Genomic DNA, 14172 nt, shown 5'->3' on the forward strand with positions numbered 1-14172 from the left:
ATCAAGCACAAGACCCTACTGAAATACACACCCCATGTACGCGCTTTGGCATCGTCAGATAAATATGATTTAAAAACTAATAAAATTCTAAAAACAATAAAACTGGGGAAAAACTCAAGATCAGAATAAATACAAATGAAGATATTAGAAGATTTCACCAAATCGCAACTGGTTTAGTTTTCCTGCGCGCCCTGGAACAGCGGAAGGAAACTACAATTCCCAGAGTGCTTAGAGAGCTCGTGGGGCCTGAAACTTACTTCTTACGTCCCGCCTCCTCTCTTCAGCGATTGGGTTATCCAGTTCTGTGACTTTGGACTTCACTTCTCCCATTGGTGCACTCTAAAGAGAGGTCAATTACAGAGTTTACACTTGGTTCCTTCCAGCCCACCCGCTCTCCCTCCCTTGCACCAAGATGGCGGCAGAAGGAGCTGGTGGGAAATACAGAAGCACAGTCAGCAAAAGCAAAGACCCCTCGGGGCTGCTCATCTCTGTGATCAGGTGAGGGAGGCAGGAGGCAGGGGCAGGGACAGGGGGCAGCGGCTCGATTTCCGCTTTGGAAGGGAGAAGGGTTAGCTGGGTTCCACCCTGCCGACCCCTCCCTTCCCTCCTTGCCTCCCCCCAGCCCTTCCCAAGGGCCCCCGCAGTTCTCACTTTTTCTCTGGGGTTGGGCCAGAGGGAGGAGCCTGGCCTCTCAGTGTTTATCTAATTTACTGCCAGAGCTTTCCACTAGGGTCCCCGGGCCCTAAAAGCACGGTCTTTGGGGTTTGGTAGAGAAAGCCAGGTGTGTTCACTTACTCATACATGTATTGATTGATTGTCTTCAGCATCGCTCACTGTGGAAGGCACCTTGTTCCCTGGACTTCTGGGTGTCAGGCCCTGACGTCCGGAGACCTCTGTCACGAATTGCAGATTTTGTTTTCACACGTTGAACACCTCCAACCACCTGTGCATGGATGGCTCAGCCTCAAATACGAGAGCCTGTCGTGAGCTGGTTAGAAGAGTTGTGGATTTGAAGGCACACATCCGTGCTGATTTTTGTTCTGCCTTCGTGTTCCGATCTAGTCTTTAAAAAGCAAAACAAATTTCAAGTTATCCTCTTTGCATATCATTTTCCCAGACTGTATATGGTGGGGGTAGAAGTAGTCGACCTTCTAGGGGCCACTTTTTCTTAAAGTAAATTCTAGTAAGGGTGGATAATTCATTAAAATTCAGCTAAGGATGATACAGGGAGTGGCTAAAAGCAAGCTGAACAAAATGTATTACGACACGTTATGCTGTTAGCATATGAATTTCAACCCATGTATTTTTAATAAAATGAAACATCTCCCTCCCCCTTTCCCCCACCTATACTAAACTTTCGGTTAAGTTTTGGAGGGCTTCTGATGACCTTTTAAAAACCTAGGCTCAACAGTATCTGGTAGTTAGTAGGCATTTGAATGAATGAACAGATCTAAATTTTAAAACAGCCCACCCACTCATGGACTGATAAAGACCCATCTCAAGGGTATTTAGGCCTCTCTGAAAGTAAGATTGTGACATATGAAATCATTATTACTAAATTTTCTTTAGGATTAAGAGGATAATTCTTCTCTGTATGGAAATATGTAATATACTTGGTAGGTCATACAGAGAAAATGCAGTTTTCTTGTGGACCCAGTCTTGCCAAGACAAAACACAAGTAGTATAAATGTTTATCATGATACTAAAACTCCAAGTAGAATATTTTTAGTTTCCCAGCTTTACTCCTGTGGAACTATAATACATGAATTTATTTGGATTCCTTTTTGAGCTTGTTCATTTATTTATTTTTGCTTTATAGTCAACATTCATATAAACAGTACAAGTTTAGTGTCAGTGTGTTGTACAGAGCCTGGCACTTACTGTGTAGTTAGTAAATATTTGTTCAATGAATGAGTGAATGCCCCGAGTTTTGCAAACATGAATTTGACATGATGGTACCCTTGAGAGTATAGACTACTTGAGGGATAAAATATGTAAGTAACAATGTGACATAAGGCTAGATGAGACAGATGAAATGTGCTGGCAATCTAGGAGAAGGAGCAGTTATTTTCAACAAAAGTGGAGTCGGGATTAGGGAAGATAGCAGTGTATACAAATGTACCTGCTCAGTTATGTATTTATGATTTTGTAGTCTTTGCTCATTTGTTTTTTTTTTTTTTTGTATATAAGTTTTCTTAAAGGTCATTTAAATTTACCCAAAATGTCCTATATTTGAAAAAACCTTTATATCAAACTAAAGCTTTTTTTTTTAAACTGATACTGATTGGAAACATATGTTGCCTTTGGTGGACAGTGCCTATGTGTTCTTCAGGGGGACTCTCCTGCTGGGTGTTATGGGATATGATTTGGTGGCTCGTTTCTCTCTGTTACCTTCACATTACCACCGTGATTTGGACCTGGACATTTTTTACTCTGCCTTCTGTGGTATATTGTTAACTCATTTTTCTTCCATATCCTTGGCCACCTCAGATCACTTGAATAACATTTTTACTTTATTATAATCTATTACCAGCATGCTATATTGGAGTATCCAGATCTAGCATCCTGGGCGAGGTTAGTAAGGATTGGGGTTCATGGTTACTTAGGGTCCTTAAGACTGGATGTTATTGGTCTCAGAGTATTTCAACATTTCTCTGAGTCACAGGAAAATTTTGGTGTTGGAGTGAAAATTTGGGTGTTGCTAATTCCTTGTTTCCTCCCTGATGTGCTCTGAAAACAGCCAGTGGTTTCCATTTTGTAAATAATAGCAATGAATGAGAGGAAAATGGTAGTTTTACTTTGGTATTTGGGATGCGGGAGTTTCGGGGGCGTAATTGAGGGAAGAATGCAAAGAGGAAAGTAGTTGATAAGAGAGTAGCTCTTAAAAGTTCTCATCACAAGGAAAGATCTGTGGTGATGGATGCTAACGTATTGGGATAATCATTTTGCAATATACGTATATCTCAAATCATTATGTTGTGTACCTTAAATAATTACAATGTTGTATGTCATATGTATCAATATAATGGGAATAAAAAGAATGGAGGATTCATATGTCTTGTTAGTAGATTGTTCTGTGACTCTGAAGTTGCTGCTTTGTCTGTCTGTTCAATTTGTATTCTTCCTGTTACTTTTCTTGCAACATTGCATTCATGATTGTAAGTTCCTCACATGAAACTTTGATTACCTCCTCTTATCCTTAACCTCTTTTCCAATTCTCTCTTAAAGACTGTAGCTTTCCTGGTTGCTTTGGCAACAAGCCTCAGAAAGGAAAACCATTTTAGATTCAGGTTTATAAAATCTGAACATCCCTGAAGATGTCTCTGGTACATGCGAGTTCTCTTGCAGGCTTCCTTGGACCTGTCAGGTTGTCACAAAATAAATGGCTTGTGAGTGATAGAGTCCATTGTCCTTTGAAGAGTTTGATTAGTTTAGCTTTATCTTTTTCTATCAATGAGCAGTTGTTTTCCTTTTTTGAATAGTGAATGTTAAAAATTCTCCTTTAGTTCTCTGATATGTAAAAAGTGTCATTTCTGTGCTCCATTATGTATTAATATTAGCATAGCACTTTATATTCTCATACTATTCCTATTAGTTGGAACACCATTTATTGTTAGAAGCATCTTTTAACTGGAAAAAGACTGTAGGTGGATGAGGCTTTGACCTGAGGACAGTGTCAGAGTACACATGGGGAATACCCAAGCCTCATCACTGTTTGCAGCCATGAAAGAAAAGTGAAGTTGCTCAGTCGTGTCCGACTCTGCGACCCCATGAACTGTAGCCTACCAGGCTCCTCTGTCCATGGGATTTACCAAGTAATTAAATGGTGACTATTTTGCTAGTGTGATAGTGCATCACTTTAAGGCATTTAAAAGTCAAAATGATGTAAAAAAATATAGTGTAATTGTAATGGAGGGGTTACATTTGGTGGATGGGTTATTTAAGTGCTTTGAGACTCATAAGTGCAATTCTTAACCATTTACAAAATACTGAATAAAGCCATTTCAGGACGGCCGGATGATTCAGAGAGTGGACTCGGGGGTTTAACAAAAGAGGTGGTTCTTTCGTGAGGTGGGGCTTTGATGAGGCATAGTGTTTAGGATTGATTTTGGAAGCTGCTGTTAACCACAGCTTTTGGTTTTAAGTCTTGCCCCTGACCCTTTAAAATGAAAGTAATCTGGTGGACCTGATTACCTGCTGATGTACAATTTGGACAGTTTTACGGACACACGCAGACACAGCATTTTCTACTTTTCTATTGATCTTTCCCCCCCTAACCTTTTGCTTGGTGTGAAGTTGGGGCAGGCAGCCTTTCTAAATGGGAAATAAGCAAGATGGCATTTTGGAGATGCGATTTTATTTTTGTGAGGTCTTGTCAGATTTTTAATTGGGAAATGTGTCTACCACTTACTGTTAGGTGATTTACTTCCCAATTAAGTGTTGACTCTCTTCTCTTTATAAGTTAGCCTTTAATAGCTGGCTTAATTGGGAAGACAAACTTCAGCTGTGACTGGAGGAGACCTCCTTGAAACCTCAGAGCAGAGCTTTTGTGGACAGACACTGCTTACAGATGGCAAGGAGGTCTGAAGGCAGTAAAAGGAGCACATTGTCATCAACTTTTATGTCTTCACAGAAGTTGGAATTCCAGAAACTTAGAAAATCGTTTATTGTAGACGCCTGTTAAAGCCCCTTCCTCTTCAGAGTATTTTGGTCAGCCCTGTATTTAATTCAAAGTACACTTTGTTGCAGGAGTCCACGTTTTGGTTTAGAGCTTTGAACAAACAGCTTTGAGGTCCATGACACAAATTGTGGCAGGAAAGGCCATTGGAGCAGAGTCCTGGAGATTGTCGGCTTCACTGTGGCTCAGCGGTAAAGAATCCGCCTGCAATGCCGGGAGACCTGGGTTTGATCCCTGGGTTGGGAAGATCCCCTGGAGGAGGGCTTGGCAATCCACTCTAGTATTCTTGAGCTTCCCTGGTGTCTCAAATGGTAAAGAATCCATCTGCAATGTGGGAGACCTAGATTCGATCCCTGGGTTTTGAAGATCCCCTGGAGGAGGATCTTCCTGGAGTGGAGGCAACCCACTCCAGTATTCTTGCCTGGACAATTCTGTGGACAGAGGAGCCTGGCGGGTCACAGTCCATTTGGTCACAAGAGTTGGACAGGACTGAGCAACTACACCACCACCACCACCCTTCTCCAACCTCCTCTCCCATCCAGGCTGTTTAATGTTGGGTGATATGATCAGCAGAAGTTTTTCTTAGTAAAATCCAGCTGTCACTTGTTTCTTTCATGGATCATGTCTTTGATGTAGCTAAAAAGTCATTGCTGTACCCAAGGTCATCTCAGTTTTCTTCTTTGCTGACTTCTAGGTGTTTGATATTTAGATCTCATATTCATTTTGAGTTAATTTTTATGAAAGCTATAAGATCTCTGTCTAGACTGATTTTTGTGGTCAATGTTCAGTTCTCACACCATTTGTTGAAAAGACGATCTTCTCCATTGTTGTATATATGTGAGGTCTTCACCAACGTTCTGTGCTTTCTGTTCTCTTTTTATGCCTGCTTGTCATCGCAACTTTTCCCATTTTCGTTTATAAAAATTGTATCACACAAACTTGTTAAAAAAAAATAATCAAAGAGAAACATCATCTAAAACTCCCGTTTCTCAAAATACTGTTTTTGTTTTTAAGGTTTTCATGTAGATCCTGTCCATGTACATGGTTGTAGTTATAACAAAGTTAACATATTTTTAGCATAACAAAAATGATATTATATCTTTGTAATTGTATAAATATTTAACTGGGGGGATTAAAAATATAGAAAATGATAGAGACATATAAATTACTCATATTCTCTTCACCTAGAATTAACCATTGTTAATAAATTTTCTTTAAGCTTTTAAAAATCATTGCATTGTTATAAAAATGGTATATATTCATTGTAAAGTAATCAAACAATGGAAATGCAGAAAACTGCAGATGAAAGTAAAAAAATATGAGTCCAAACTTTATTTTCCTTAAGTTACCATCACTAGTATTAGCTGAACCTAATTTCAGATCTCTCTCTGTCTCCCTTTCTCTGTGTGTCTCTCTGTATTAAATGTTGGATGGATAGATAGAAATAATAAAAAAAAAGTATGATATCATACTCTATGTGTTAAACTTATAACTTTACTGTCTCCATTTTTAGGGTATATATATATATAGCAAAGTGCACACATATTAAGTATATGACAATTTTTGCTTTTGTAACCACTACCCATGTCAAGATAGACACTCCCGGCATCCTTGTTAATTCTTTTTCCAGTTCAGTTTTTTTGTAAGGATACCCTGTTGTTCCCAACACCACGTGTTTAAAAGACTGTTCTTTTTCCCCTGAATTTCTTTTGTACCTTTATCGAAAATCGGGTGGCCAGTGTGGATCTATTTTTTGACCCTCTAGTCTGTTTATCTTAATGACAATGCTGCACAGTCTTGATTTCTGCCTTTGTAAATCTTGGAGACAGGCAACATAAGCTTTCCAGCTCTCTCCTACTTTTCCAAAGTTAATTTTGGCCCTTCTAGGTTCTTTGCATTTCCATGTCCATTTTAGAATTAGCCATCAATTTCTAAAATAAACCCACTGGGATTTTGGTTAGGATTTCTTTGAATGTCCTGATTCATATGGGAGAGTTGACATCTCAACAATATGTCTTCTGATCCATAAACAGTATTATCTCTCTTCAGTCAATTTCTCCCAGCAGTTTCTTTGTAGATTTCAAGTGTAAGTCCACCTGTTGTCTGTCATACTTACCTCTAAGTAGTTTAAGACACTTCCTATTGTCCCACAGCTCCCTGAATACTGATGCTATCTTTCTCTCTTTTTATTTTTTGGTCTTTTTTTTCCTAGGTGGGTTTATTTTTTTTTTTGGATATGGTTTCTGTTGCTGTGTGTTAAACTTCATTAATCTTTTCTGCAATTCCCATTCTGCTGTTAATTCCATGTAATGCAATTTTTATTAGATTGTGGTTTTGCTCTTTCAGAGATTTAATTTGGATCTTTTAAAAAAATATTTTCAGTCTTTCCTGTAGTTTCTTGAACGTACGGAATGCAGGTAACTCTTTAAGTGTTCTTGTTCACTAATTTTATCATGTCATCATTTTGGGATTCGTTTCAGTTGATTAATCTCCCCTCCCCCCACATGCCTTGCACTTCTTGGATGCTAGACTCTGTGATTTTTACCTTGTTATGTACTCAATTTGGATATCTTTGTTTTCCCATAAGTACTCTTGACTATTGTTTTCTGGGATGTGGTTAACTTACTCAGAAACAGTGTAGCCCTTTGAGGCCCTGTTTTAAATTTTACTAATTGGCTTCCCCCATGGTTCAGCAGTAAAGAATCCGCCTGCAGTGCAGGAGCCAGGGGTTCAATCCCCTGGTGGGGAAGATCCCCTAGAGAAGGAAATGGCAGCCCACTCCAGTATTCTTGCCTGGGAAATCCCATGGACAGAGGAACCTGGTGGACTCCAGTCCATGGGGTTGCAAGAGTCAGACGCGACTCAGCGAGTAAACAACAATCAGGAGCCAAGCAGCGTTTAGTTGAGGGCGGTTTTATCTCAGACTGTGGCAGAATCCTTCTTAGTGCTCCACCTCGTGCTCTGTGAGTGGTGAGATTTTCACTCTGGCTGTGTGTCATTTCAGATCATTGTTCTCGCAAGTGCTTTCAGGTGGTTCTTATTGTGGCCTTGAGTAGTTTTCTACCACACGTGCTTGGGGGAAGACTCTAGGAAGCTTCTCCACAGATCTCCAGGGTGCTCTGGTTAGCTCTGTCTTCTCCAGGACTCCGCTCAGCAAACTCCAGCAGCTTTCGTGTCCAAGTTTGAAATCTTTTGTTTGTTGTTTTGGATGGGAGGGTAGATCTGTTTCCTATGATTTCATCCAGTCCTGGAGCAGAAGTCTATCAGTGCTTCATATTAAAAAAAAAAAAAAAATCTCAAAAGGTTAATTTTCCTGGGTCCAAATTTTGGGTTGCCTATGCTCAAAGAGGAAGCATAAGATGCTCTAAAAAAAGTTGTAGCCTAAAAGTGAACTAGGTACCTCAGCACTGATGGTCTTAATGATTTTGTAGTATTTTGTGGAGTGTTTAGTTAAAATTAACTTCATATAGTTCTTTTTCAGGAGCTTTTCCTTCAGAACTCTTAGAAATGCCTTGGAACTAGTTTGTATCTGTTTATATATTTATGTTTTAAAATATAGTTTTTTTTATCTGATACCTGTGATGGTATTGTTTGTTAACCTGAGGTCTAGTGTGGCTGCTGCTGCTAAGTCGCTTCAGTCGTGTCCGACTCTGTGCGACCCCATAGATGGCAGCCCACCAGGTTCCCCCGTCCCTGGGATTCTCCAGGCAAGAACACTGGAGTGGGTTGCCATTTCCTTCTCCAGTGCATGAAAGTGAAAAGTCAAAGTAAAGTCACTCGGTTGTCTCTGACTCTTAGCGATCCCATGGACTGCAGCCTACCAGGCTCCTCCATCCCTGGGATTTTCCAGGGAAGAGTACTGGAGTGGGGTGCCATTGCCTTCTCCGCTAGAGTGGCTAGTAAATGTATTTTCTTTGGGCGGCATGGTACTTAGAATGTTTCTGTTGGTGGTTGGGTTTTGTTTGCACTGGGGTATTTCAGCTTGTGCTGGCATTTTTCAGTTTGCAGTGGTGAGCTCTGCTCCCTCTGGTCTTATACTCTGCTGCTCCTTATGTTTTTGTTAACGGCTTTTTAGCTATGGAATGAGTTATGACCTTGGTCTTTATGGTAGCCAGTCCTTTGTGTTTTTCACCTTGAAAAACCAGGGACCCTCCATTTAACAGGAAGTTATAAGGGAAAATTGTGTATCATGTAACATGGTAAGAAATGTATTTCAAGATCCTTAGGAGAACCTTTGAACCTTTATTGACTTTTTAAAAAATTTTTTTAAAGCCCTTTCAAAAAATACAGTGGCATGTAATTCAGGTGTTTTTTCCATTGGAAACTTGCTGTCTAAACTTACTATCGTTGCACTGAATATTACGAGAAGCATTGTTTTATACTCAGAATATCACTTAACAGCTTGTTAGGAATGCAGAATCTTCGGCACCGCCTGAACCACTTGACCCGAATCTGCCGTTTACAGGAGTCTCAGGTGAGTCCACTACTCATCAAAGTTTTGAGTAGCCCTTAAAGATGTAAGTTGGGAAAGTAAGATACAAGAAACCAGGTAGTGTTAACTTGTTTTTAGCTGAGATAATGGTATGGCTGTCTTTTGAAAAGTACTATTCTTAAGAGATACTTACCGAAATAAACCAGTAAAATATCATGACTAGGATTTGCTTCAAAATAATAAGAAGGTTAGAGCCAGTGAGGGTATAGACAAAACATGATGGGAATGTGCTGCTGATTGTTGAAGCTGAGTTTGATGAGTTCCTTAATTTCTGTTCGTGTTTGAAAATTTCTGTAAACATGCACATGTATGTGTGTAATATATATGCTGGGGAGATGGAAGGTGGTGGGAATGACAAGGTTCTGTAGGTTAATAAATTGCAGAAATGCTACATAATATATTCATGTTCTGTTCACTCCGGCCCCACCCAAACACTCCCACCCAGAGGTACCTTGAACATTAACATATTAAAGTCTGCTGAAACTGAATGTGGTTCTGAAACCTGCTTCAATTTGTGTAACCCAGGATTTCCAAACTAGCCTATCAGCATATAATATGTTAATATAAACATATATGTTAATATAGACAAAACACTATTTCTGAGGAATTCACGAGAAACTCCTCATTAGGAAATAGTCTACACATTTAAAATGATCATATACTGTACTGCATTGTAGTAACAAAGGCATTCCACTGGAGGTGAAAAACGAGATGACTGGAGATGATGCTTTAAGGATGTGATGCTTAAAATGGGAGTGGAAGAGAGGTGGAGTTTGGTTCACTAAGGGTGGGGGAGATTTTAAGTGGATTTTGTTAACGCTTGACTATTGTAGGCTTTGTTAAGAGCGATTCTCCTTAATTTTGGTAATGGCCTTCTCTGTTGGGTACAAGTTGACTGCTTTTGGGCCCCAGAAGTGTGGGTTATATAACCGAATTAATTGAAATACAAAAAACTTCATGCATCGGGTGTGGTAATTGGCCCTAAGTGCTGTCTGAAGCAAGACACCCGTGAATTTTCAATTGACTTTAAAGCAGAAATTGTTTACTGTCACTTGATATGAAGTGAGTTTCTTTGGAGTGAATTAAGGGATGTTTTTATGCCTCAGAAAATTTTTTCAGAGGAACTTGTCATTGTGAATCTCCATCAGTCGGGGTGGGATTGTCTTGTACTTTGTGGGATCTAATAAAACGTAATTAAGAAGTAGTTGCAGTGTCTAATTGAATATAATAAAATCCGATTTAAAAGTGTTACATTTGGTTATGCTTTGAGTGACTACGTCATGTCTTATGTGATTATATAGTGATACACATCACATATATTTAATGTGTGATCTTTTTCTTTCTGCCAAAACTCAGAATTATGATGAGGGTCTCTCATTTTCACAGTTCATTGGAAGCCTTGGTAGGACTATTCATTTTATCAAAGGACGCTGCCTCACATAACAGGCTTTGAAGACCAGTTTGAAACTTGTTTGGTTCAGGTTCGTAGTCTTAGTAACCTCTCTTTCCACCACTTTCAGTTCAGTTGCTCAGTCGTGTCCAACTCTTTGCGACCCCGTGAATCACAGCACGCCAGGCCTCCCTGTCCATCACCAACTCCTGGAGTTCACTCAGACTCACGTTCATTGAGTCAGTGATGCCATCCAGACATCTCATCCTCTGTCGTCCCCTTCTCCTGCCCCCAATCTGTCCCAGCATTAGAGTCTTTTCCAATGAGTCAACTCTTCGCATGAGGTGGCCAAAATACTGGAGTTTCAGCTTTAGCATCATTCCTTCCAAAGAAATCCCAGGGCTGGTCTCCTTCACAATGGACTGGTAGGATCTCCTTGCAGTCCAAGGGACTCTCAAGAGTCTTCTCCAACACCACAGTTCAAAAGCATCAATTCTTCGGCGCTCAGCCTTCTTCACGGTCCAACTCTCACATCCATACATGACCACAGGAAAAACCATAGCCTTGACTAGATGGACCTTTGTTGGCAAAGTAATGTCTCTGCTTTTGACTATGCTATCTAGGTTGGTCATAACTTTCCTTCCAAGGAGTAAGCGTCTGTTAATTTCATGGCTCCACCACTTTGCTGCTGCTGCTGCTAAGTCGCTTCAGTCGTGTCCGACTCTGTGCAACCCCATAGATGGCAGCCCACCAGGCTCCCCCGCCTCTGGGATTCTTCAGGCAAGAACACTGGAGTGGGTTGCCGTTTCCTTCTCCAGTGCATGAAAGTGAAAAGTCAAAGTGAAGTTGCTCAGTTGTGTCCGACTCTTAGCGACCCCATGGACTGCAGCCCACCAGGCTCCTCTGTCCATGGGATTTTCCAGGCAAGAGTACTGGAGTGGGGTGCCATTGCCTTCTCTGCTCCACCACTTTAGTTTGTACTTAATGTTACTCAGAACTGTACTGAGTGCCCTTCGTGACATAACAGGTATATGTTACTTTCAGACATGTCTCAGGTTGGCTGTTATTAATGTTATTTTCGAGGAAAAGAAAATCTGATTCACACTTTGAAATAAGGGCTGTGGTGGTGGTGGCTTAGTCACTAAGTCATGTGCTCTTTGCGACCCCATGGACTGTAGCCCGCCAGGCTTTTCTGTCCATGGGATTTCCCAGGCAAGAATATTGGAGTGGGGTGCCGTTTCCTTCTCCAGGGAATCTTCTTGACCCAGGGATCAAACTTATGTCTCCTGTATTGCAGGTGGTTTCCTGTATTGCAAGCGGATTCTTCACTGCTGAACCACCAGGGAAGCCCTTGAAATAAGGGCCAAGTGGATCTAATAATGTTGCTTAATATCTTCTAGTTAAACGCATTTTAACTAGAAAAAAACAGTTCACAATTTCAAGAATCATGTCAGCTCTAGACTTTTTTTTTTCTTACATCGGGGCCAATAATAAAGAATATTATGTTCTAGAAAGATCAGGAAATTGTTTTCTTCCTGCTTGGAGTGAGGTTCAAAAATTAGTTCAGCCTTGAATATCTGAGAATTTACCAATTCTCAGTTTGGGGCTTATAAAATGTTAGAATGTTGTAAGGATGACTCCTTATTTTCTGTTCTTTCCATGATGCAATTTAAAAAATTCGTAAGAATTGTCCTGATGAGAGAAGGCCATACTGATGGATTCAGGTGCTTGATGAGTGGGGAAAAAAAATGCAGGGGCTCAGTGATCTGTAGTGTGTCTACTGAGAGTCCCGTTGAGTGCTTCCCAGAATGGGGATCACTGAAGAGGCTTGATTTTTACTGTGGGTTTTGCTGTGTAGAACTGCTGGGTCCCGGTAAGTTATTTCTGGATATGTGGAGCCTTACTTGTAATTAGTTTTTCTGAGTTGCTTGGAGGGATTTCCATTAATTGTTCCGTGAATCTTTATTATTCCTGGAGGAGAGGTCACTGGATGCCGACAAGGAATGCCCTTAGTAGACAATTAAGCATATTAACTGTTTTCAGAAAGCCTGACTTAATGCTAATTATACCACAGGTGTCACCAAAATTCAGGTGTATGATGTTAAATATTTCTTATAGCAGGTTAATTAATTCAGTTATCTGAGACTCTTATCAGGCAGCTGACTCTTCTCGTGGAAGAATCTGTGTTGCTGTGGTTAAGTGGGGGGTAACTGACAACATCTGCCTTGAGAGTTTACCCAAGCAGAATAACACAGCTTGTGTTTTACAGGGTGGTGTACTTGTCTGCTCAGGCAGCTGTAACAAAATACCACAGACTGGGTAACTTGGGAGACTAGAATCTCCTAGTCTCTCTTCTAGGAGACTAGAAGTCTAAGATGATGGTACAGTCAGGGCTGGGTGACTGTTGAGGCCTCCTCTTGGCTGGGAGATGGTCACCTTCTCCTTGGGTCCTCAGATGGCCCTTCCTCTGTGAGTGCGTGGAGAGGGAGAGGGCTCTTTGGTGTCTCTTCCTCTCTTTATAAGGACACCAGTTCCATCCCATTAAGACCCTGCTCGTATGACCTGATGTAATCTTTATGACCTGCCTTCTAGGCCCTGCCTCCAAATGCAATTATGTTAGGGCTTCAGCATAATGAATTTGGTGGTGTGTGTGTGTGTATGTATGTGTCAGTGTCAGAATTCAGTCCGTAGTATGTGGGACTCTGTGCACTCTTAGTTGTTAAAATATCCTAAAATGCTTTCAGAGTGACAATCTGGCAATCTTGAGAAGCAGGCAAGAGCCCTGGTCAGGCTAATTTTTTACAGTTGGTTTTCAACCTTACTACCTGCTTTTCTGTCTTACAATGTTTAATAGTCCCCTATTAGCCCTGTAATACCAAATACTCGTACTGTGGACTCTCTTCAGAGAATTACTGTCTGGTTAACTTGAACTATCAAAAGGCTTGCTGAAAGGCGGAAATTAATGAAACATAATTTGATTCACTTAGTCCTTTAAATTCCCTAAATTCTCTTCTTAGATGAAAATCGTTGGAAAGCTTTATACTCTGGCCTCTATTCAGGGTCTTTGAAAAATCTGTTAGGTCTTAGTTGTGTTTTAATGTTACGTTCTTGGAGGAACGTGTAAGAAATGGCCATGTAAGATTTGTTACTGTTTCTAGAAGGTTGTTGAGGACATTGTTCACTGTATTGTATAATGTCTCCTTGTTTTTTTTTTTTTTTTAATTTAATTTTTTATTTTTAAACTTTACATAATTGTATTAGTTTTGCCAAATATCAAAATGAATCCACCACAGGTATACCTGTGTTCCCCATCCTGAACCCTCCTCCCTCCTCCCTCCCCATATCATCCCTCTGGGTCGTCCCAGTGCACTAGCCCCAAGCATCCAGTATCGTGCATCGAACCTGGACTGGCATCTCGTTTCATACATGATATTTTACATGTTTCAATGCCATTCTCCCAAATCTTCCCACCCTCTCCCTCTCCCATAGAGTCCATAAGACTGTTCTATACATCAGTGTCTCTTTTGCTGTCTCATACACAGGGTTATTGTTAGCATCTTTCTAAATTCCATATATATGCGTTAGTATACTGTATTGGTGTTTTTCCTTCTG

At 40.5% G+C, this 14172-nt stretch overlaps 1 protein-coding gene across 6 annotated transcripts in view; it reads left to right on the top strand.

Moving 5' to 3' along the window:
• Positions 1-368: 368 nt before the first annotated feature.
• The window catches only part of EXOC4 (exocyst complex component 4), an 800870-nt gene continuing 787066 nt past the window's right edge, over positions 369-14172 (top strand). For 3 of the 6 annotated variants that reach the window (XM_061414741.1, XM_061414739.1, XM_061414742.1), the window contains exon 1: positions 369-498. In XM_061414741.1, coding sequence (XP_061270725.1) covers positions 413-498 — 86 coding nt within the window. In that variant the 5' untranslated portion in view covers positions 369-412. The remainder of the gene's footprint in view (positions 499-14172) is intronic. The other 3 variants (XM_061414736.1, XM_061414737.1, XM_061414738.1) reach the window with 1 other exon arrangement.

Source organism: Bos javanicus, chromosome 4 (assembly GCF_032452875.1).
Source record: "Bos javanicus breed banteng chromosome 4, ARS-OSU_banteng_1.0, whole genome shotgun sequence".
Lineage (NCBI taxonomy): Eukaryota > Metazoa > Chordata > Mammalia > Artiodactyla > Bovidae > Bos > Bos javanicus.